Consider the following 25273-nt stretch of genomic DNA (forward strand, 5'->3'; position numbering starts at 1 on the left):
CTCCATAGTACCGTTTCTGCTTCCCCAGGGCTTGAAGTCAGAGCAGCGTTTATGCATCCTACTAGTGATGTTACCCAAGCTCTTCTCCGGGGCAGGAGCTTGATTTTCAGGGATTAGGAATCAAGGACACGTAATGTTGGCAGGACGCTTTGTGGACATGGCAAACACAAGACGTTATATGTGCTCTCAGATCTCTAAAAAACTCCTTGTAGATGTCCACTGCAGGCTAATAATTCAAAATGCTAAGTGACAATTTCCTCTCAATGAACTTCTTAATTTTCTGATGCCATAAATGTCAGTCAATCAGTGCAGCAGCTGCTGTGAAGTCCTTGGGTGCCTCCAGACGTGCGATCAGATGTTTGTCCAGCTTTCAGGACAAGTTTGAGCCTGGGGCAAAACCAGGAGGTCCAGGTGTACCTGGCATTGGGCAGCTACCACATTCTCAGTCACTTTACCTTGCCATTGTTTGATGAGAAGCAGGCCTAGGCATATGTGACGGTAGCTGTCCCAAATGTTAGCGATGCCTGGCAGGATTGAATGATCCCACTCCATTTGCCTTGACCAGCCAGAATGGATCAGAAAATTTTGAGAAAGGACGTGGACCTCCTGGCCGGCAGACTGTGCTCCAGGAGGGAGAGATATGATCGCTTGTCTTGCTCCCAGCAGCCAGAATCCACTGACCTTGACCTTCTAGAATGTTTGCATGGTCTGTCTGCTGGCTCTGGGTTTGGGTATGGTGGAGGCACCATGTATGGTGGACACCATAACGGGCTAGGGTTAATAGGGGACTGTTCTCCCTGAATGGCTTCAGCACTGATGGTTACCACTATCTGCTTTCTTACATTCTCTCTGGGGGTGTTGGGGCACCAAACCACAGGGAAAATCCCAATAGGTTGTAATGTAGTTGTATCGTAATTAAGAATTCTACCAAAGCATCTACCTTGTGATTTCTGAGCCTAATTGTATTGGGATCTAGATCATGAAACTTCCCCAGCTAATCTGAAATTCCCAACCACCCAGCCTGGCTAGGTAATTCTTTTTTTTTTTGTTTCAGTGCAGATAAATCAAATGCATTTCCTTATAGGACCAAACACCATGCTATCAGGAGTGAGCAAAAAAACTATCACTTTTTAAGACTAAATTCTGGGCCAGAAGTGAAGCAGCGAAATGCTTCACTTTAGGGACAAGAAAAGCCCTACTGACTTCACTCAGGCCACTTCCATGCTCAGAGCCATGCATGGTTTTGTGAGGCTGTCCCTGAGAGCTGGGGCTCACGGACCAGTGTAGGAATGCTTGGTTCCTATCAACTTGCACTGGCGCTGTAAGACTGAGCCTGGCAAAATGGACAGGAGCAAACTGCGAAATAAAGGCATTTCTGTTCTAATTATCACACACAGCAAAAGAGGAGACCCCAGCACGTGTAAGATCCTCCTCTCCAAGCCAGATCCTGATAAAGACATTTATCCTCCTGTCTCCAATCCATCCCTCCACGCTAAAAAGCTTCACTAACAGGAGAGGAGGGGCTTTGCATGCTGAAGATCTTACTTAACCAGCTGTTATCAAAGTATTTGCAGGGTGCATGAACTCTCTTGCCTTACATCGCTGCTCCAAGAGGAGGCTGTTGGCTTTCTGATAAAACTCTGCCACTTATGAAAAGAAATTCTGCACTTTGGGGATGATGCACACTTGATAAGAAAGATACCTTATGCTGTTATCAATATTGACTTAGGAGGGACACAGAGTAAGTGTTCTACCGTATACAAATATTGTCACTATCTGCATCTCAGAGAGTTGAAAAGTTAGCAGGCAGACGCAGGCAGCGTGTGTATCTCCACGGGGCAGCCTGTGCAGCTCAGAGCTCGTCAGAGCCTCCCTTCAGAGGATCCCTCTGTTGTTGCGTTTGCAGCCGATGTGTGTACCCCTGACAGCGTGCGCTGGCTTTTCTTTTTTTTTCCCTGAACGTGTATATTTGTTGTAACACCTTGGGAAGGAAAAGGGTGCTGCCTTTGCAAAGTTAGATAACTGGCCCAGTTCTTTGCTGCCGGATTGGCTGGGAAAGGCCCTGTAAAACCATGCTGGCCAGCCGCCCGGCCCAGCCCTGAGAGGCTGCAAGCTATTTCCACAATTGGCCACTTCAGAGAGGGAGAGGGGGAGGTGAAGACAGCCAGGGAAACTGCATCTCTGCCAGGCTCCTTCCCTTCCTCCTTGTTTTTTTCTCTCAGCTGGAGTAGTTTGGCAAGCCCGCTGTGGGTGCCTCCGAGCCTTTCTCGCAACATCCAGGCGAGTGGGGTGTAGCGTTGGCGGCCAGGCACCTGGCCCTCCCTTAGCCGTGCTAGCAAAGTCCCAGGACAGGACATGTCAAGCTGCAACAGCCCTGGGGGCCCCAGTGCCCTGGACTTTCCTGAAGTCCTGAAGTCCCTGCTGGAGTACTCCTTACCCTGGACCAACAAGATGACAGGTAGGATTGAGGGAACGCATGCTGGCGTTTCTGTTTTGATTTCTCCTTCCACTCCTTAAGTTGCAAGGCAAGAAGCGGGCAGAAGATCTCGTTTGCTGCAAGCCCTTCAAGGGCGTGTTTCCCCCAAGTGTCCAAGTCAGACAGAGAGTTCTGGCACCGAGCATGTTGTGCAGCTAGGAGGAAAAACGGCAGCAATGGATTGATTACAAAATCAGTCAAGAGTGCTGAGCTCCTGATCCTTTTAATCTCTGTGCTCAGCTACTTCTTGGAAACCCTCAAACCTTTGTGCACAGAGAAGGCTTGGGCACAAATCTCTGTGCTCACGTAGCAATCCTGGAAGTTGCTCCTATACAGGTTGTCCCATGGTTAATAACAGCTAAGACTCTTCCCAGATGCAGGCTGTCCAGGGAGCCTGGCCCGTGTGAGGCCGGCTGACTCCGTGCAAACTTTGTGTTTGATGCTGCAGTTGTTTATCAGTGGAAAGCTGGGGTAGGGAACACAGCAAATGTGTTTTCTTTGCAAGAGCACTTCTATGCTCCTAGGCTTTCCCACTCTCTGTGCAGCATCCTATAAAACAAATGGAAAGGACCCAGGAGATTATTTAGTCTGGGCTTCTGTTGTGCTGAACACTTCGTTCTTGCTGGACTGACCACTTCTGTATTGCTGGGCATGCTCCAAGTGCCCACAGCACAACTTGGGGACTCTCTGGTTTTGGATAGGATGCCACATGCCCTTGGCAAGCTGCTTTTTGGTTGTTGTGTTTTAATGTTCACTGCTGAGTTATGGGGAGGTGAGTGGGAACACCTTGTCTCAACAAGCTCATGTCTAGGCACAAGTGAGTTAAACTCATGGAAACAAACATGCACTGAGCTCGCTCTTCTGCAGAGAGTTGTGACCAGGACATGCAGACAGCTCTGCAGTCTTGAGGGGCCGCATGATCCAGGAGGTGGGAGCAGAAAAGCCAGATTCACAATGTGGAGAAAGACCCTGCTCTTTCTCAGGGGTCAACAGGTGAAAGCAGTTCTGCTGCAGCAGTAAAGGATTCATAGCAGGAAAGGCAGCTGCCTACACCTGCTGGAATACAGGGAGCCCTCGGCACCCACACAGCTCCCGGTGGGAAAGGGGTTAATAGGGCAATGGGAGCTGCCATACCTGCTAAGGGTCTCATTTTGTCACATTGCTGCACTGCTGCCACCTGTGAGCTAGCTCTCTCCTTTGCTGAGACTTTGCCTGTTAACGGGTGTGTTTACATATCACACAGTAAGAAGCTGTGTGTGGGGACGAGGGCATGTTTTCTGAGCTGACTGATACCCAGGTAGAAAGCAGACCTGGCTGTGAGGAGGCAGTAACGGCCAAGGGAGGCTCACGTGGTACAGAGCCTTGCTGTGGCTAAGCTGAAGTTTGGCTGCCTCTCTGGGATCTCTGGCCTCCACAGCGAAGTGGATTGAATTAATCCAAGGGAGGAGTGCTGGCAAGATTTATCTCTTTGGCAAGAGTTGAAGTGGGGAGTGGATGGGGGATCAATGATTTGCAGGGGGAATGATTTAGTCTTAACTCAATATGGCTTATTTGGCAGCTGAGAGTGCTGTTTTGTGGCAGCTTTCTTCCTCAGCCCCAGGACCACCCTGCCTCTCAGCATCACCTCCCATAACCCTTAGAATTGTCCTTATTAAGCCGCCTCCCTCCCGGGCCAGTGTTCCCATCATGGCCCTCTTCCCACAGAGCTCAGTTCCCTCCTCCTGGGTCTCCATACCTATACACCACTTGTCTGGATTTGCTGGGTCTCAGGCCTCTGTCTGAAATGTGTTCTGCTCTTCAGACCTCCCAGTGGGGCTTGCTGTACGTGTTCCCCCTGCCCCGTGCCTAGTGCTGGGCTGCTTCTTGCTTGCCTCCTTGCTGCATCAGAGCTGGGCTGTTCTGCATCATCTGGCCCTGACAAGACTCCCAGCAGTAGCAGCCAAGGCCACTGCATTCCTCTCCTCACATCTCATTGTCCTCCTTTTCCTTCTCAGCTGCAGAACAAAAGAGAAATTGTAAAAATCCAGGCAGATTCCAGCTCAACTAAGAAGGTACAGCTGATGGTGCAGTGGCCACTTTCTGCTGGCAGTAGCTTGAGCCCCTAATTCCCAGAGGAGGCCAGAAAAAGGTCTCAGAGCAACCTCCCTCCTTGCTGGCAGAGCAGAGCTGATGCCCAAGCAGGGTGCTGTGAAAGGGAACCCACAGGAATGCTCCCCAGGAACTCCCTCCAGCCTTCGGGCCAAGCAGCTAACACTGTACATACTTAAACCCTCTCCAAGCAAAGTCACAACCCAGTGGTGGTGCACAACAAAGTTTAGCACAGTGGAGTGTGGGTGGAAATGTGCTGGAGAAAGAACATGGTCGATCTAAAAGGAAGAGCCCTGGAGTAAAGGCTGCTGAGTGGTTTTAATAACCTCCATTCATATGGACATTACCCAGCAAAGCATTTGGCGTTGAGATCTGCAGGGGGTGATGCGCGCAGAGCCTGTTCCTTGAAGTAGCATTGTACAGTACTGAGACACAGTGACATCCCCAGGGGCCTCCAGCATCAACAACAATGGAACAAAGCAACCATGAGAGCCATGAGTAACTGAACGGGAAGCCTGCAGCCTGCCCACTTTGGCTACGTCCCCTTGCCCTGTTCCTAGAAGGTGCTCCTTCCCAAATTCACTAGGTTGTGTTCTCCTACCGCCTACCACTAGCTGTTTCCCAGGCAAAAGCATCACTGCGAGCCCACCGCCCCTTGCTGAGCTGTGTGTGCTGCCTCTGTCATGTGTGGTCTGACATCTGTGTTTCATTGCCCTGTGTGAAGTGGCATCTCCCTTTCATGCATGTGCTTTTTTCTTCTGCCAGCTGAGCTTGGCAAGGCAGAGGGAGTCTGCAGAGGGTGAGCAGCAGCCCTGGCGCATGCTGGGCAGCGGAGCATGACCTGTTCTGCCTGCTTCTTGCAGCTGGATTTATCAGCCTTGATAAACGATGCATTAACCCATGCTGTTCCAGCCTTTGGACCACAGCCTGTATTAACGAGGTGGCCCTTTCCCAGCTCCCCGTTGGGCAGCATGCAAGCAGGAGTTGCGTCAGGAGTCCCACCCCTGCCCCCGCGAAGAAGGTGGCAGATTCAGCCTCCCAGCCCATGCAAGAGAAGTAGCGGGCAGGTAGGGCAGCTCCCTGTCTGACTGGGTTGGATGGAGATGTCCCCTGGTCCTTGTTGTAGAAGGGCAATGGGGAAAAGCACCTACCCCATGCAACTTCCAATCTGTTCTTTTTCCTGGGGCACATGGGGAGGAATTTGGACGTGATTTTGTGTCACAAAGACCATCAGGGTTTATTAGAAAAGGTCAGGTCAAATTGTGCCTCGCAACCAAAATGAAATGTCTGAGCTTTGTGGGAGAGCAGCTGAACCAAGCAGATGCCTGAGTGTCTACCTGGGAAGAAGAGGTCCTTTTTCTGTTGGCACTTTGAAGGACATCTCCGCCCTGGCACCTGTGGCTCTGTTGGCTGCGGATGGGGCCACCCTATGGAGGTTGCACACCCTTTCCTTTCCCCACTCGCAGCGCTATGCAGTAGGTTTGCTGCGGCCGGCCCTTCTGCGGCAAGAGGCAGCAACTGCTGACGGGAGAAGCCTGTGGCTGTAGCATCTGACACTTCTGCGAGTTTATTCATTCTGCAGGAGAAGCTTCTCAGTATCCACCTGTGCTCTTGGGGATGAACTCAGCAACACTTGCTCCCTTTGTATGGTCAGAAGCTTAAATCCCAGCACGGCATCCCTATTGCTTGGAAGATGGGATCAGCTGGAGAATCTCAAGGGATCGCTTGTGATCATGAGAACTTGGAGAGACCCCCTCCTTCTCCAGCTTCCCAGCCGCAGTGAGGTCCTTCTCCCTGCTAATGTTATATATATAGGGCACGCTGCTGCGGGCATGATGTAGGACAGAGGGAGATTAAATCCAGGTCATGTGGGAAAGGTGATCTCGGGATCCTAAACGAGGATATTTAAGGACCGGCGGCGGTTCGGCACTGGCGGCGGCCGACGCGGTTACGCGTCCTCCGAGCCCGGTCCCAGGCCCGCCGCCCTCCCGCGCCGCGCTGCCTGCCCCGGCGGTCGAGCCCAACCGGACCCGAGGCCGAGGGGTGAGGCAGCAGGGAGCGGCCTACGGCTGAGAAGCGGCTCCTCGGCGCCACGCAGCCCGGGCCGCCCACACGGTCCCCTCAGTCGGTAACTGTCGCCTCAGGCAGCGACGGGGTGGTGGTGGGGGGGACTCCCGCGCATGCGCAGAGGCGGCCACCAAGAGACGAGCGGCGAGCGCGCGCCCCGCGGCCGGCGCTGCTCCTCCTCCGCCGCCCACGCGCGCGCCTTCCCCCCCCCACCCCCCCTCGCCTTCAGGAGCAGCTGGCGATGACGCAGAGGGAGGCGGGGCTCCGCATGCTAATGAGGCGCAGCAGCCGGCCCCCGCACGTGCCCCGGCGGGCGGCGGGCGCGTGCGCGCGCGGCTCCGCCCCCCCGGGCGGTGCGGGCCAATGGGCGCGCCGGGGAGGGGAGGAGGGGGCGGACCTCCCTCATGAATACTGAAACATGCTGCCAGGCGTCAGCCGGCTGCGCATGCGCTCTCTGCCTGCTCGCGCGAGTCCGTCCGTCTCGCTCCGCGTTCGTCGTTGCTCGACCGTGTTCTGGGGAGCTGCTACTGCCGCCGCCGCCTCGCGCCGCGACCGTTGACAGCCGTTGACACAGCCGTTGACAGCCCGCCCGCCAGCTCGCGGGGAGTATGCCCGGCCGCGCCGCGCACCAGGAGGCGGCGGCGGCGGCGGGAGGACCGGAGCCCACTGCAGCCGGGGGGAGCGCGGGGGGGGCCGCCGCGCAGCAGGAGCAGCGGGGCCTCGCGGGCGCCTTCCCGCTGGTGCTGAAGAAGCTGATGGAGAACCCGCCGCGGGAGGCGCGCCTGGGTGAGCGCGGGAGCGCGCGCGGGGGCGGCGGGAGCGCGCGACACCCTCCAGCTTCCCCCCCCCTTTTCCCTTTCCTTCTCCTCCTCCTTCCCCCCTCTCCCCCCCCCGTCTTCCCGCCTCGGAGGGCGGGTCTCGCCGGGTCACGGAGGGACTGGCCGCGGTGTGCGCGGAGGGGGGGCACCCGCGGGAGAGGCCGCACGCCCGGGCCTGGCGTCCTTCCCCGGTACGTCCTTCTGTCAGCCCCTCCCCGGCCGGCCGTGCCAAGTGCCGGCAGCACGGGATCCCGCCGGGAAAGGGCTCGGCCTGACGGGGCGGCCGCCGGCCTGCAGCCCGGCCGGCTCCCCGCCTCAGCCGCGCAGGGCAGCAGCGGCCGCCCCGCGGGACTGGGTCTCCCCGGCGAGCCGGTGCGACTGGAAAATTCAGCTGCTGCCATCGTCCTTTCGGGTGTATTTAAGTGTATGCGCCGGGCAAAACAAAATGCTTCGGGTGCGAGGGATATGTGGAAGTCAGGACGTGACGCGCTGGTTTTTATCCCCTTAGCTATCTAAAGGCAGCCTCCCCTACCTTTAGACGCATAGTTGGGAGCAGCAGTGAAAAGGTTCCGAGTCTTCCGTGACCTTAATTACTGAAAAGTCGTACGATGACACGCATAAACAGCAAATCTCCTCAGATTAGGTTTGTTGATAATCCGTGAGGGTATGACTGACTGCCTGCACATGCAGCGCTGCATAGGCTGGAGCTCGCTCTCTCCCACCGATTATGCAGTCAGCAGCTGTGTAAGTAACAGTGCTGGTGCTTATAGTCTTCAATGGTGATGGCACTTCTTTTAAAAACTTTTTTTTTTTTTCCACCTGGCAGTATTTTTTGCCTTTTTGAGTATCAGTTTGATTTTGAGGAAGGTTTGTGTTTATCCGCACTGCTGTAGCGCCCAGTGTACTGGTGTATAATGTCCTTTCCAATCATGAAGATTCTGTGATTCTGTGAAATAAATCCTTACATTTAGGAGTTTTGAAGTTGAGAATAATTTTTGGAACATCAGGCGATATCCAGAGTAGACTGCAGTGCAAGCAAGGTTGGCAAGATTCTTCCCAGTGAGGAGCCTAGTTAAGATCTGTTTACTTTGTGTGTCTAATGTTGTACAGTACTGTGTAAATGTATCCATCTTGTGGTTCTGGAAAATATTTTTTTCTCCTTTCTGTTTAAAAAAAAAAAAGTCAGCCTCTGATAAAGGTTTTAGTTATGTTGCTATGGTGCAGGATGTTGCAGTACATAGAATCTTGAATCTACAGTATTATGGGGTTTCTTAAGATATTTCTTCACCCAATCCTTTTTAAGGTGATAGTGCTAGCAGGAGCCTAAGGTCATGTGTGGAAACTATGATGGTAGCTGACTGGGATGTGGTGACTTTGTCTTAGGGGTGGTTTTCTTGTCCAGAATCATGTGATCTGGCCTATGGACATGTAAAATTTTAAAATTAATACGATTTTGAGGTAGTGCATCTTCCTAAAATTAGAAACATATTATACTTTTAGTAAAAGACCCTATTTCATCTTGGGAAGGTGTTCAGCTTGGCTCTCTAAAGCTTGCTAGTGAGTCCATTGCATCCTGATTACCCCTCTCCCTTCATGCTGTGATGAAGTTCAGATTGTTCTCATTCTTAAAATTTCTCCATAGATTTCCTTAGTCCATCTTGTACTGTTCCACTTCACACTTTGTGGAACTTGTTGCTTTCTGTTCATTTTGATCTCTCTTGCTTTTCTTGTTTGCATATTTGCAAGACAAAAGAAAGAACTCCTCCTGTGTTAGCAGGTAATTTTACAAAAGACTTGTCAGGAGAATTGTGACTCAACTGACTTCAGAAGATCCTTGTTGATTTTCTGTTCCTTTACAGTATGGTGACACAGCCAAAATGTTAAATAATTACAAATTTACTTAAAACAGTGGTGTGTTTTCAGCAAGCTTTCTGAGAAAAGACCCTATGCCTTTTGCCTGAAACACCTGTTGAGAAAAATACAATTTTCTGTTCTATTCAGTGAGAAATGGTATCAGCTAGCTGCAGTGTCCATTTATAGTCTCCACAAGCTACCTGTGGGTTTTCCAACTGCTGTAGGTAATTTGACTACCCAGTAATCCAGCAGGCTTTCTAATCCTTCTGAGCAACAGAGGAGGACATCCAATTCCAAATGAATGCCGTAATCTTGAATGCCCTGCCATATACCAAGTATGTCTGACCAGCCTTGCTGTAAATTGTGATCATGTATGCTGTAGGGATTAAATAAATAAAAATAATAGTCTTTTTATAAAAAGTCCTGTGGGGTAAGGGAAGAGAATTAATATTCTGGAGCAGGAGTATAAGTCTGTCATATATTAATAATGAGCTGCTGCATACTCTCCAAAGGATGCCTTAATCGCCAGTTGTGTGCTGCTGTGGCAGGAGGAATGCCTCAACAAACATCACAGTAATGGGCATCAGGAATATAGAACCCTGTAACCTGTCTTGTTCTATTGTCACAAGTGGGACTAAAGATTTATGGAGCGATCAGCCTTAGTCTGTGTAGTGTTTTTGGTATAATTTACAATACTTTTTTATGAACCAGGGGAACTTTGTCAAATAAGTGTTTGTTCTGTTTGTGGCTGGGGGAGCACTTGACAGTTGTGTCCAAAATATCTTTTGGTGTGCTTTTGTTTTGTTATTTTTTTTTTGTGGGTGGTGGGTCTTTTGGTTTGATTTTTGTGTTTGTTTGGTTTTTTTTTTTTGTTTGTTTGTTTTTAAAAAAAACCACCAGGATGTGGAATAAAGCTCTTAACAGGCTGCTGCTTCTGGCTAAAACAGCAGTATTTCCAACAGTTCAAGAACTGGAATGCTCTGCCTAAATTACTTAGCACAAACTAGTGACCTCTCTGTTAACAGCAGATGTACAGCCTAGTTAGTAGGTCACAGTAGCAGAATGAGGGGGCTAAATCGGACATGAGCCATCATCTGCAGAAGTACAGTCCAGATTTATCAGGGTGACCTTGAATCACTGCAAATGGAGCCTCTTAGGATACTGCAGCTCTGCTGTCAGGTAATACCTGTTTACACTATAAATATCTTAAGAGAATTAATGTTTCAGCTCCCTGTGATGGGGCGGGCGGAAACTTCCCCCTCAAGATGCAAGAAGTTAATTAGTGTTTCATTAGATATTGTGCACCCAGCAGGATGTTGTGCAGCAGAAATGAAGATTACATTAATTGAAAGAAAGCCAGTGGGAAAATGTCAATGGAAAAATGATCATACAAAGGTTTTATCTTTTTATGTATCGCATTTGAAATACATGGGCAGCCAATATGCATGTTAACTTCTGCTATTTTAATTTGTTTCAGATATTGCTGTTAGAAGTGAGGAGGGAAAGAGAGAGGCAGCATAGCTGAACAAAGATAGCACTGGAGGCCCAGTGGTTGTCCAGTTGTCAACAGGTAGTAAAAGGACAAAAAATTTCAGATGGTCTTCTCATGTGAAGAAAGGATCTAATCTGGTGTGAGCCAGGGATGATAGCAAGAGGAAGTTGGAGGGACCACAGTCTTTTCAGGTTACTGAAGTACAGCAGGATGATGGTGCGCATCTAAAAGGCATTAAAAGATCTGAATAGTCCTTTAGGCATCTACCTTCTGAAAAATATTTTTAAGCCTTATGTTTAGTCTATTAGTGACTTAAGGTTTCTTTTCTTCTCTGTTGGAGGTGTTGTATTAGGTGTTGCAAAACAAAAGCACTGCTGGCTTGCATTAAAGCTGGTATAACTTAAAATGGAATAATGGTGTTTTCAAGAGTAGAGACTGATTTTTATTTTTTTTTTTCCCTGCCATTTTGAGTCAACATTCACAAGTTTTGTTATCATGTTGATCAAAAAATAAAAGTGATTTGCAAAGAATTCATTATTGTCACTTGCACTTGTTTTGGTGTTGTCTTTACTGGGATATTGTCCACAATCTCCAGTGCCAATCTGGGTTTGGTTGTGCTGAGCACTATGCAAACCTTATGGAAATACACAATCCCTGATTCACAAGTTGAATGTAAAATGGTGGTTCCAGTTTGGTGCTTCACTAGTAAGTGAAATCATCCTTACATGTGAAGCAGAGTAGATGCTGTTTTTTTACTAGCTTCAAGTAGGAGCTATTTAGAAATGTGCAGGTTATTTGGATCATGACTGTGAGCCTGCACGTTTGCTTTGCCCAAGCGAAGGGTAGGAAAGGTGCAAAACTCCCTGCAAAAAGGAGTTGTTAGCAGGGATAGGAGTTGAGAGATGGCAGTTCAGAGGCAGCAGTGTCAAGTAGCAAGGGGGAAGGCCAAAACTACAAGATTATGTTCATAAAGCTCAGGTCCAGGAACCACTGTTCTGAATTTAACATGTTCTTTGGTACTTGCTCTTAGAGCCAAGTGTATGGCTGGTAAGTATTTTCTCAGCTGTTTAGTTTAAAATAGGTGTCTCCTTTTGTATAACATGTTCAGAGCATGGTAGATTAAAATGATAATTTAATTCATATGGCAGCACTGTTCTTTAAGACATAAAAAGCTCTTTCAGTCCCAGTTCCACACCAGCTAAGGCAAGAGCAGAAGGAATGCCAGTTCTATCAGAATAGGTTTTATATAAATAGGCTTTTCTGATTTAGAGCAGAGTTTCACCCCCCACTCCCACCCCCAATAAAGAAAAATATTCCTTTAGGATATTGTTGCCAGTCTAGAAAACCCTAATGCAAAACGTTTGTGCATTGTGTTGGGCTAATCTGTGTCAATACTGGAGATCCAAACTGGTCCAGTCTATGTCCCTGGAGTCCTTGTTCCATTGAACTGAATATTTGCCAGCTTCTGTGGAAAGACCCAGTTTGCAGTTGGTTAGGATACAACCAGTGCCCGTTCCTTTTGACGGCAGTGCTGGCACAGTGCTGGCAGTGCTGGCACTGCTTCTGCAATGCCTCCTTCAGTGCTGGTAGAACTGCATGTCTACATGGAGAACTGGATCAGGAAAATTACTTGGATTCTTTTTTCTTTTCTGCCAGCTTATTTTTATCTCTTAAATTATGTAATTATTCCATAACTTGACTTTTCTGCTTGGATTCTGTCCCAGACGATTGTTAAGATTCAGTAGCTATGGGGAACACAGAATCAGTCATTTTTCTGTCATATGTGCACTGTAGCACAGTAAATGGAGAAAATTTCATCAGTCTTTTGTGGCTTGGGGGTGGGGTGTGGGAATATGCCTTATTAGACATCTCCCCAAAGAGTGAAAATTGTATGTAGGTACTCTGAGCTATCTATAGCGAACAGCATTTGGAGCTATTGCTTTGTGTGGACATGCTGAGTCATTTCAGAAATAACTGCTTCTAAAATGCTGAACAATAGACATCCGGGTCTCTGGTGTCTGGTGGACCTTTTTGACTGCTTTTCAAATGTAATCTGAAAATCCATATTCCTTTCTTGTTTGTATCTAGATTATTCTTCTGCACCTTCCTTCTTTGTGCATAGAATAAACTACTCTGCTTCCTTGGAGTTTTCTTAATGGCTTCCTATGTAATCCTACTTACGGACACTCACTTTCGCTGTCTTCCAAGATGAGCCAGGCTATTTTGCAGTGACTATTTAACAATAAGCTACATGCGTATTATATCACGCTTTGGTAAGTTATCATAGCAAAGATGCTGGTCTTCAAGGCTACTCAAATGCCTGTGGTCCGGCCATCACAGGGGGTCAGAGCGTTCCATACTGAATGTATGAATGTCGCCTTTCAACATCTGATTTTTCAGATTACGTCATGAGGCAGAAATACAGCTTACTGAATTTCCTTTCATGGGGATTTTGTTAGACTCTTAAACCTTGAGTCTCTCCTGTGTTGCAGCTTGTACAGTGACCTACTTGTATCTTTCAGATAAAGAGAAGGAGAAGATAAAGCTTGAGGAAGATGAGGCAGCAGCTGCCAGCACTATGGCAGTCTCGGCTTCCCTTATGCCGCCCATTTGGGACAAAACCATTCCTTATGATGGCGAGTCTTTCCACCTGGAGTACATGGATCTGGATGAGTTCCTGCTGGAGAATGGAATTCCTTCCAGCCCTACTCACCTGGATTTGAACCAGAATCCACTCTTGCCTGTGGCTGAGCTGGAAGGAAAGGAGTCTGCCAGTGCTTCCACTGGTTCTCCTGCATCATCCTCTTCCACTGCAGTTTACCAGCAATCTGAAGCAGCCTCCAGCACAGGTAGATGGAATAATATGGGGCTCTGAGGGACTTCCGTTTTTCTGGTATTAAAAGGTGCCTCTTCAGATCAAAGAGGAGATGTGCTAACCTGTCAGTGTTAGCTGTGGCAGGTTAAGTAGCACAGACATGCTCAGTGTAGAGCCTTAGGTTTATGTGTGAGTTCATGAAGATGCTGCTTCTTCTCTTCTTCCCCTCTCCCCCACCTGGAAAAAATGAGTGAGCGTCTCTCAGTGTACAGTCTGTTTCCCTTTTGAAATTGAGAGAGCTGAAACACCAACATAAAGTATTTGCTTTCTTGGTATTGCTAGTCTAATGAGAAGCTGGAGATGTTGAGAAAATAGTTTCTCAGGTTATTTTACAACAGATTTGATAGTTTCTGACAAGTCGTTTGTGCTACCTTGGTGGCTTGGTATGCTTGGGTGAACTTACGCTAACTTAATGTACCTCAAATAACAATCCTTAATAGAAAAACAATGAAGCAATCTTTTCATGCTAGCCTGTGAAATGTGAGAACAGACACTTGGAAAAGGTGCGTTAATGATGCAGTTTGATGTTCTGTGGTGCTTTGAAGTGGGAATGGAGGAACAAAGAAACAAAACTGTACTTAAATGGTAGTAGGAAACTTCTACTCTTTGTTTGTAGTATGGAGATCTTCTCTATTAAAAAATGCAGCAGCTCAATTTGCACTAGATTTGGAGTTTAAACATGATAGCCACTAAACTTTCACAGTACTGTTTTCTGAGCAGACTTTACAGCAAGCATTTTGCTCGGGGCCTTTTCTGTGAATCTGTGAGAGAAAAGCAAAATGTGGAACTACTTCAATAAGACATAGGGTGTGGCTTTTTTCTAGGTTGTATATGAAAAAATTATTCATTCGTCACTACTTCAAATTGCACTGACATTTACAATTCATGTATATGAAGTATGTAAACGTAAACATTAATATGACAAAGTTCATATGAACATTATCAGTGTTAGACAATCTGTTGGGACATTTGTTTCCATGTGGCAAAGAAGTAGAATACTGTTGCATTTGTAACAAGCCCACCTTTATTTAGTCCTCTGTTTGGAAATACAAATGTCTGACCTTTGAAGGACCTTGTTTCTGTAAGGCTCTCTTATGGCACAAAACTGAGGCTGATACAAGTTTCTCATTTCTTACTGCTGTGGAAAGTGCTTCTTAACTGTGTAAAGCATGAAGTTTCTGCCAAGGAAGTATTAACTCTTGTCCAGCATCTGTTTGCTCACGTCTGTTAGTCTAGCATGTGTTCCTAGAGTTTGTGTTACAAACTGGACTGTGTAACTTCTCTCTGTACCAGCAGCTGTGCAGCACTGAGCACACCTTACGGAAATACTAAATAATACGATTAAATACTGCCTACAGTAGGGTAGTAAACAGAGATACCCAGATTGGCTTCTTGGTTAATTCTCTTCACTCTGCTGAATGTATTGTAACTTCTGCTGTTGTTGCCAGAGTCCCCACCACAAAATGAGAGAAATACTCCCAGCCCCATTGATCCTGACTGCGTAGAAGTTGAGGTGAATTTTAACCCTGATCCTGCTGATTTAGTGCTGTCCAGTGTGCCTGGTGGTGAGCTCTTCAATCCTCGCAAGCACAAGTTTACTGAAGAGGACCTGAAACCACAACCAATGATTAAAAAAGCCAAGAAGGTTTTTGTCCCAGATGAGCAAAAGGTAACAGATTTATTGCTACAAACTTCTCTAAGCCTTGATCAAAGTTCCTGATTCTTTACCCAAACATTTTGACACATAAAACTAATGCGCTGCACCTATGTGATTGGGGAGAAGCACTGCCAGGAATAGAATTGGCAAGTCAACTGCTGTTCTTGCTCTTTTGCTGGTTTAGTATCATGAGATAATTACTGGGCAGGAGTAACTTATCATGCTATACACAGAAATCAGAAGAATTATCAAGTCACATCCTCATCAACTGCATTTTTGAAGGCCATTGTGTATATATTTGCCCAGCATTATGTCAGCCCAGACAACAGAACGGGTTGTTTTCTGTGGAAGTTCATTCATGAGTTGAAACTAAGTAAAGGGAGCATTTTAGTTGGACAGCTTCTTAGTAGCCAAGTCTCTTAATCTCCCTAGTTCTAGCAGTGCACTTGGTTTATCCTAAAAAAAAGACTCATGTAAGGATGGAATCTTACAGTACTGTGTCGCTTTCATTTTGGTGTCTGAGACCTGCAAACCAGTGAAGATTTTTCAATATAACAGTCAGTATGAATGTAATCATACAATAAAGAGGTGTCTATTTGATACAGTTGTCAGGTTGGCGCATCTTTTTTTTGTTCTTTTCTTTTCCTTTTTTGCTGCAGGATGAAAAATATTGGACAAGGCGAAAGAAGAACAATGTGGCAGCAAAGCGTTCCCGTGATGCTCGGCGATTAAAGGAGAATCAGATCACAATTCGGGCAGCCTTTCTTGAGAAAGAGAATACGGCCCTGAGGACGGAGGTCGCAGAGCTACGCAAGGAAGTGGGACGATGCAAGAACATTGTTTCTAAATACGAGACCAGATACGGACCCTTGTAAGCACACCCCTTTTCCTTGTTAGGGCTCCTTGTTTTAGCCTCTTAGACTTCTCTGCCTTCTGTAGAGACACACAGAAATAAAGTTTGTGGAGGCTTTGCCATTTTGCATCTACACAAAAAAAACCCAAACAAACCCTGTTTCTGTTGGCACAACTTGTTCAGGCTCTTTCCTGATCATTGTATTGCCCAAAATCTTAATGTCCATATTTACAACTATGTTTTTAACACTGATAGAGCATTTTCTGATGTCATACAATAGAACAGATTCATCTGTCTGGAGGAATAGATGTGGATCCCTCCTGATTGGACAGGGCTTTTGCTGTCTGTTCTAATCTCCATTTTAAGTGGAGAAAGAGCCTAGGAGATTCTCCTTGCTTTTTTTTTTTTTCTTTTTAAACTCCTGCTCTTTTCTCCCTTTCCAGCCCACCCACCCCTCCCAGTCAAATTGTAAAACATAATTTTAAGATGTAAGTAGATGTTGCTGGGCAGCATCATGAAATTATTTCCTCTCCCATTCAGAGGCACTAGGAAGTACCTGTTGTATAGAACTCTTCCTGTCGAAGAGGAACAGGCGAGCCTTTAGGACAGAAAGACAGGAAAGTAATCAATCTCTTGTAAAAACTGAGGTATCTCAAGGTTAATGCACAAGTGTTATGCAGACCAGAGTCAGTGCAGTGTTGATTAAAATACTGCTCAAATATCATGGTAGGTTCTAATCCTGGATAACTTCCAGAAACCAAGGAGAGAGAACAGAAGGGGATCTCTCACTTTATGGATACGGACAAAATAATTTGCTGTGGGTTTTAGGCTGTATTTCTACCACAACCCCTCCTTTTTTTCCTTAGAGGGACTTCTCTCTTGAACTGCTGATGATAAAGCAGCATGTCACACTTAGCTGAGAAGGAAGGGAGAGTTAGGAAAAGAGGTCTGGCTCGTTAGGCTGAACCTTGAGTCCCATCTGTTAAGGAATTGCCAGTACCTTATGCTTTGGAAGAAGGATTTGTTTTTTTTTTAAAAAGCAAGCAAGCCACTGTTACTTTACTGCACCTTACCTGTTGTACAAGGGCTTGAGAAAGACTTTTGGTCCTTTGCCTCATGAACACTCTATGGAACAAGCTACACCCACTCTAAACACGAACAGTTTACCTCACTATCTCCTGTGTAGCAGTATATCTGGTCTCTCCATGCCTGCTGGTTCTCTCTCCAGCATGTTTCCTGTTACAAAATTAGCACACGAGACTTGCCCTCTTGGAAGTAATCCATTCTCAGCACCAAGCGCTGCTTCAACAGTACGTGGCGTTAAAAGAAAAATATGTTATGTGTGATGTTGGGACCTTCTACATGACCTACAACTGCAAGAACCAGAAGCTTTAACAGAAATATGTGTCTAGAAGTCCTCTTAATGAGAGAAGCTATCTTAAGATAGTGGCTGTGTCAGAATTCTTAGGCTACACATCTTGGGCTAATATTTATATTAGGGAGTAAATGTGGGATACAAGATGTTTAAGCTAGTTTCCAGGTCCCCTATTGAAAACTGAAAAGTTTATTAAAAAAGCATTGGGGTTTCTTTTCTATACTAAAGTCTTCTTGCCTAGCTTACCTTTTAAACATAATGTGGAAATTGATGTGAGTTTAGACCAATCGTGTGTTGACTTCTTAAGGAAGTTGAGAAACAGGCTAATTCAGAATGCTTAAAGTAAATGTATGCTTTGAATTATCTCCCCCTCTGTTATGTTCTTAATTTGACTAGAGTGGCTCTTCTTTCAAACGTACTAAAAATTGTCACCCTTTCAGCAGGGGTTTTTCTTTCACAGGGTGGTGTGTGGTGGTGATGGTGGGAAGTATGTTATAAATAAATTGTCACACTTAACACTTTGCTTTGTTTAAAGTGACTTATCTGATTCCGAGTGATGCAACTTTAAAGACTTTTAAAAACAAAGCAACTAAAAAGCACACATGAATCGCCAGTCTTCAGAGTGAGCAGTGAAATCTATGAGGTGTCCCAACACAAACAACTGACGATGACCCTGCCTGCCTGCTTGCCTGCAAGTACCCCATCTGAACTACCCAGGGCTGGGCATGATGAAAAGTGCAAAGTCTCCTTAATTCTGTATATGGCTTTCTTATCTGTCTTTCTCACTGTAACTATGAACTACAATAAGCTTACTTATTGGGGTTTTGTCAAGACACTCAAAGTTCATGTCTCAAAGTCTGTTGACAGCCTGTGTGAATAGTGACTCTTTGTTTTGGCACTCAAGTGGAAGAAAATAGGGAGCTTTAAATGAAAGTGTATATATTAAGAACTGCTATATTTTAAGACTCTTTTTCTTTTCCCTGCAGTAGGATGAATTTTATTTAATACTGCGGCTCACTTCTGGTACAGCATAGTATCTTGTGGACTACTGTGGGTGCAGAATTAAAGACACCAGGACAACAACAGTCTGTGATGTGTGAGACTTGCAGTGCAGAAAAGTACAGCAGATGTATTGAAACAATCCAGAAAGCACCACAGTTTGCCGTAGCAAGAGTAGTAATAAACCTCTATCAAATGACCCATGTAATAGTAAAACACTTCGGTTGTTTTCCTGCTCCACAGCTATACTGCTGTAAGCTGCCTTTTCCTTTGTTTCTTTTTATCAGGCTTGCTTTCTTTTATGGTATCTTGCTGAAACAAGATCTATTCTTCTGTTAATGATTTAGCAATCATGGAAAAGGTGCTAGTCTGAGCTGCTGAGCCTCATGACTTTTGGCAGTCTGAAACCGCCGACTGAGTATTAGCTCCAGCAAAACAACGTCTATTAGCTGCCATATTACAATTTTCTGTCTCTTGACTACATGAGAACTGCAGTGGCAAAAGAGCACTTTGTTCATCTGTTTCATAGAACTGAAACAGCCAACGATTTCCCACCGTTACAATGGGCAGCTTAAGTATCAAGACCCTTGTGCTGGTGTGGGAGAGTAGATGAAAGCTTGGACAGATTGCGGGGATGTTTATTGTGTGTAGAAGATGGAGGAAGTAGGTGGAAGTTCCATTGTAAGAGTTTCATCAGCATAACAAAAATCTACTCTTATATTGAGGAAGCTTAAGAGCTAAATTTGCGTGGGAAGAAAAAGAGCACTTAATTTCTGGGCCATGCTTGTAGCCAAAGTGGAGCTTGTAAGACAGGAGTGAAAAATGATCAAGCGTATTCATAAACAGCATACATCTCAAGAAAAATAATCCTGACAGCTTTCAGAAGCACAAGTGCCAAAACTATGAGGCACAACTAGTTACCAGCAAAGCTCAACATTATCATGTTGGGCAAGTATTTTGACTCTGCATTTAGCCAAGAGATTCCACCCCTAATTTCAGAGCAGAAAGGCAAAGAGGAAAAAGGTGCAAAGAAGCAGCTAATGTGAACTTAATTTAAAAAAAAAAATAATAAAAATTTCAAAACTCTGAATTTATAACCAGTTTTTTGAAGACATAACCTTTGTAAAGAGCATATACATTAAATGCCATTATTAACCTATTATTTTAATGGACCATGTTCTGAAGTCAAGCAAGTACTTTTAAGTTGTTTTGATTTTTTTTTTTTTTTTTTTTGGTTACAGAAGTATACTTATGAGTGTATTATTATAATTTGGGATTCTAAAGCTGAGATAATCTTGGAGTATTCTCTTCAAATAGATGAATAGTTTAGCTCCATGTTGCTGAAATGTCAGCATATACCTCTATCAAGTATTCCTGATTTGGACCGATATTTTTGGTATTTACTGGGTTTTGTTTGTTGTTTTATTTTGGTGATAAAGGCCAAACCATGGATTTAGAAAACAAAAACAAAGCAAACCAAACAAACCTGACAGCATGTAAATGTAGCAACTCTTTTTGCATTTATCATTTCTGAATTTTCAGTTAGCTTTGAATGGCCGTTCTTGAAAGTCATGCTTCCTGTTTAAATCACAAAGATAACGGGTATTGTTAACTGGGCAAGGAGCTGCTAGTCCTTCATTTGGGTCTTGCTGTCTTGCTGCTTTAGGAATACCTTTTAAATACTTAACAAATTGTATGCAGGATTTGGTTTTGCAGTATGTCATGCTATTTTAACAGCAAAATATTCAGTCAGTGAGAATAGTATGTGCAATTCTGTTACCTTTTGTGTTGGTATTAAAAGCTTACACCATGGAAACTAACAGTGAATGTTCATTAGATCTTTCTTTCAGAGAATACTGTTAGCAAACTCTTGTGCTTCCCTGTAGGACAGTGCAGATTTCCACATTCTGTGATTCATGTGCCTATGGGTTGCAAAACTGGAAAATCGCACTTTATGGTGAGTGCGGCTTAACTTTTGTAGTTGGAGAATTTTATTTTTTTTTGTTAGGAAGCAACATCTTCAAAGATAGATGAGAAGGTGGTAACTATTTAAAAGAGTGGAGGTATTACGAGACAAAAAATGATGTGCAATGCGGAATTCCTTTCTCAGTTTTTGCAGTCTCAGGAAGTTAAGCTTACTGCTTTGGAGCTCTCTGCTCCTCTCAGAACAAGTAACTATATAATTTTGTTTCTTTGACTAGGATGACAATCCTATCTGTAAGTGATAACTTGGGTATGTTTTCATAGTGGTCATAAGAAGAGTAATATTCTTTTAACTCAATTTGAACATTAAAAGATGCTGAATTGACACTGTTAGAATCTGAAGTTCTCTAACTTTGGAACATGGTCTGTAGAGGCCGTAAGTGTGCCTGATGGCAATGTACCCCATTCCAGCCATAAAGGGACCATCTCCAAGGGGAGAGAATAAAGGTAGTGCACCTTTCAGCATCACTGCAAGGATTGCCAGTAAAGGGATCAGTTTCTGACACAGCTGTACGTTCGTTAGAAGTGGATTGACACCAAATGACCATTTGACAGTACTCACTTTGAAAATATATAAACTGTTGATGAGATTTGTGGGCAATGAGTGTTGTCTTACTCTACAGAAGAAACGGGCTATGAATAAATGATGCGCAACATAATACAGTATTGCTTTCATACATGGTCTTCTAATCTACACATAGTTATATCTCCTTATAATAATGCGGGTTTGTATTTAAAAAATTCCCTAGAAGACTAATCTTTCACCTATTGCCAAGATCTGCTCCCACTGAAGCCACTAACAAAGATCTTATTACCTCCCACAGAAAAAAGTCTTTACTTTCACATAGTTATCGTAAAGTTTTAGCAAGCACTGGAGTCACGGGTGTCTTTGCTTTACTCTAGAGCATTCTGTGCTGGCATCAGGTGGATGTATCTCATTGCAGGTGTAATGTTGGTAAACTGGTCCTATCACTTGTGCATTTTGACAGTTAGTGACAGTTTTGATACTCAGATAATCTGAATTCTGCTTTTTATTTTCTGGGAGAAGAAATGTTTTAAAAAAAATCTATGATTCCAGTAACATTTTATGTGTTTTCTGACAATTCTCCATTTCCCAGCTGTGCTGTTTGAAAGGCCAAGGTGTTCTAGCTGTAGAAATCACTTTCAGCGTTATCTGCAGGACTGCTACTAATTGTACCAAATCCATTTCAAGTTGGGAGGTGCAGTGGAAGGGCAGCAGCTTTGGGAATACTGTAATAAAACCACTTATGTGGAAAAATATTTTTGTGTAGACAGCAGAAATAATGGACTTGCACAGAAGACAATATTGCTGCTTCAGGCTTGTAAGCCTCCTCAGCGTAACAGGGCTTTGTTCCTTATGATCAGATGCCTTCATTTTTAGTGCAAGTGGAGGTATCTCAGACCTTTGTAAAATCCAGATAGGCTTTTGTTCCCCCTTAAGGTTTTAGCTGCTAAACACAAGATGAGAAATGCAAGTTTGTCTTAATGCCTGAATCTCATCTTTTTGGCAGCCTAAATCCATAAACAGCAAAATCATTTATTAATGCTAGTGTTTTGCCTTTGCAGCACTGCAAGACACCGGCTGGCTTTCTAGATGTTCAGATAATTACTCTGATCTGTATATCTGCCACTGTAACGTGGTCGAGATAGATAAACTCACAAAGAGAGACTAGGAAAAAGGTAGAAAGAATAGGCTGAACTAAACTTCTGTGGAGATGCTAACATAATGCTAATTGAGAAATTACAATGATTTAATTCATGATAATACAGATTTGTCATACAGAATGTAATTTGTTAGTTTGATAGTATGCTATCTCCTAGTGAGGCACTTTTGGAATGCAAAGTTCTTAAAGTTCAAGCAGCTATAGGGGAAAAGGAATCCTTTGAGGAAGAGACACGTATAGATGGCAAGGAGAGCAAAGAATGCAAGCAGGAAGAGCAGCGTAATGCAAGAGTCTGACCTGAGCAAGACTGCTAAAACTGAAGCCTCACTGTTTACAATTTTAGGCCAATTTGGATCCCCTCAGTTTAGCATCATACAGAAGATATGTACTTGTTTAGGTTTGGGGAATCTTCTTTTCTTGATCTTGTTTCCACAGTCCAGAAAAAAGTGAGAGGAATATAAAGATAGGAGAGTTACTGCAGAAAGGCATGAAAAAATAGCAGTTGCTTTAACCAAGTGCACTGTTGCACTGGGACTTGACCTGCCAATGTGAACCGATAGTGCTGTGTCGTGAGGAAATTGCTATCTGAGGCCCCAATATTTTAAGGCCTCAATTCTGCTGTCACTTCTGCATGGGATTAGCCCTGCATCTGTAGAGAACCATGTGGACTTCACAGGATCTGTGAAGCTCTGCCCCGGCAGTCAGCTGCAGAATTGTGTCCTTAACGTGCAATCAGTTGTAGTTATAAGGCTGTTGATATTAAGTGTAATTTGGGTGCCTGTTACATAGCCAAAACCCTTGTTACTTCATTTTCCCAACTAAGGCATGAGCAGAAGCCCTTTGCTGTAGAACATATGTTAAAAAAAAAAAAAAATGTACTTCACATACGTCTAGTAAATTAAGGCATGTGATTTTGGTCCGTGGGTCTCAACAAACTTTGCTCGTGTACCTGCCTGACTGTTTTCTTAGATCTGCAGTTCTGTCTCGGTGAGAAGGTATGGTGGGATTTGTTTTCCCGAGGGGGCAAAATAGCAGCTCTCATCTGCCACGCTGCGGGTGACTGCTTGCTACTGGCCAGGATCATGGACGAATGCATCCTCTGCACTTCTATGTGAAGTTGTCTGAAATATGGTTATTAACATGAATTATTGGAATACTGTATTTTGTATAACTTAGAACGTGTAAATACACTTTTAAAACTAATCTGTTCTATGAAGTAATAAATAAGTGCTTCCATTGTAATATCTGAATATTGTTAATGCTTCATGTAGCTTGATTTGGGATTATTTTTTTCCTAAAGAACTACAGAAATCAAAACAAAGATTGATGTTGTGGAGTTCTAGTCTAGTTGTGATGCTTTCTATCAACAAAAAAATGTTTTAAAAGTAATAATGAGCTACTTAAGCAGAGAAACTGAGAATTTGAGGGAATTGATTCTCTTCCAGTCTTTCTTTAACAGTAGTCACTGATGACACTCATAACTGTACTCTTCCCATCCCGTTAGCTGGACAGTTGATCTGTTGTTTGTGAGTAGCATTTGGAAAGTGGTGATATTTAATTATTCATAAAGCCTAGTGACTGCGGAAAACTAAAGGTTGGTTGGTTGTTTTTTTAACTATTCTTTCTTTTGGCTCAAACAGATCTGTCTCCACCCTTCAGCCAGAGTGCAGCAAGCTGCAATGAAAGAGTGAGTTATTGTTACGGAAGCTCATTTGTAACCTAGATAGCCTACAGCTTTATTAGTTCCATTAGGTACATAGATGACACAGGTATTCTGTTGTGCTGTGGAGAGAAAGTGATTAATGACTTGAGGTTTTGCTGAGTACATGTTCACTGGATGCTGCACAGCTGGAACTTTCATCAGCGTTCATGACTTTTTCTATCTCATGTTAAAAGGAGAAAAAAAAAACCAAACAGTGGAATGAGAATCATGAGCAGTCTGCTAGGAAATATGAACACTTGGGTTTTGAGAGGGACGTGAGATTGAACCATCAGCCTTCATCTAAAAAGATTAGCCTGTCATGACACTTTCTCCAGCCATAACGTAACTTCTTTGTCTTTAATGCTGTACTGGAGCAGTCTTCTCTCCAGTAGCAGCTACATCAGCAGTATCCCATAAATGACAAAGCCACAACATTTTTTTTGTAGTGGGCAGAGATGGTGGCGTATCTTTCTTTTTTTCTTTTTTTCTTTTTTTTTCTTTTAGCTCCCCTCTCAGTGTCTCTAGGCTGTAAAATAGCTATGAAACAGCTAAGCATATGTGCAAATTATTCAGAAAGCTCTGTTCTTGTAAAGCTTTTTCAGAGACATACATTTTTTAACTAAATAGTTTGAGGGAACTCTTATATTTGGCCTGAAATTCTGTTTCCTCTTGGATAGAAGTTTTTTTTGGATTCAGATGTGACACTGATCTGTCCCATTCATTCAGTGGGATGGATGATAGATCTGCACGGTATTTATATAAGATATAAATCTGATCTTAGTTTTACTGCCTGTTATATTGTTTAATCTCTTGGATATCTATTCCTTGAGGTTGTCTATATAATTCCTGTAAATGTAGCTGCTTTTTGAAGCAGTCCATCAAGTGCATTTGAGATCATCCTGACTGAAAGACTCTATAGAAATGAAAGAGATAATAAAGATTGTAAAGCGGCTGGGTAAAACTGTATTGCCATAAATGGTTTTAATTTATATATGAGTCTTTTGTCCCAAACTGCTTATTTTGTACATAAACCTACACACTCCTGGCAGCTGATGGGTAAAAATAAAGGTGCTTAAACAGCAATCTAATGAGGAAAGGGCATTTCACTGTTGCGGAGTTGGTATTATTTTATATTTCCATTTATTACACTTTTTTAAATGTATAAACCACAGATTTGAATTCTCAAAGTCTTCAGCTTGGATTTTGTGAGTAGTTTAAATCCTCTCACCTCTCTGCTCGTAACTGGTTTTTAAGAAAAAGAAAAGCTTTTGTTTAAAATGTAAAATTTTGACTGTATTAAATTCTGTTAGTACCCTTCCTTTTTAAGAAATAAAACGTATATTCCACTA

The 25273-nt window shown here is 44.3% G+C and overlaps 1 protein-coding gene across 3 annotated transcripts; it reads left to right on the forward strand.

Annotated features, from left to right (window-relative positions):
* The first annotated feature begins 2192 nt into the window (after positions 1–2192).
* On the forward strand, positions 2193–25273 carry TEF (TEF transcription factor, PAR bZIP family member). Of its 3 annotated transcripts, none has more exons than XM_054200739.1 (5): positions 2193–2458; positions 13318–13644; positions 15119–15339; positions 15987–16198; positions 18091–25273. In XM_054200739.1, exons 1-5 carry the CDS (start codon positions 2356–2358, stop codon positions 18110–18112), a joined length of 885 nt encoding a protein of 294 aa, XP_054056714.1. In that variant the 5' UTR covers positions 2193–2355; the 3' UTR covers positions 18113–25273. The 3 variants fall into 3 exon arrangements, with proteins under 3 accessions (XP_054056714.1, XP_054056723.1, XP_054056708.1); XM_054200733.1 differs by lacking the exon at positions 2193–2458 and adding an exon at positions 7076–7417; XM_054200748.1 differs by lacking the exon at positions 18091–25273 and having other exon boundaries at positions 2194–2458; positions 15987–18071.

This window comes from Rissa tridactyla, chromosome 1 (assembly GCF_028500815.1).
Source record: "Rissa tridactyla isolate bRisTri1 chromosome 1, bRisTri1.patW.cur.20221130, whole genome shotgun sequence".
Taxonomy (NCBI): Eukaryota; Metazoa; Chordata; class Aves; order Charadriiformes; family Laridae; genus Rissa; species Rissa tridactyla.

Bases quoted from the DNA above. Each gene is read 5' to 3' on its own strand.
- TEF (XM_054200733.1), top strand. From the start codon at position 7,240: ATGCCCGGCCGCGCCGCGCACCAGGAGGCGGCGGCGGCGGCGGGAGGA. The intron at 13,645-15,118 runs GTAGATGGAATA...TGTTGTTGCCAG, and splicing joins TGAAGCAGCCTCCAGCACAG to AGTCCCCACCACAAAATGAG. The intron at 16,199-18,090 runs GTAAGCACACCC...CTTTGTTTAAAG, and splicing joins GAGACCAGATACGGACCCTT to TGACTTATCTGATTCCGAGT.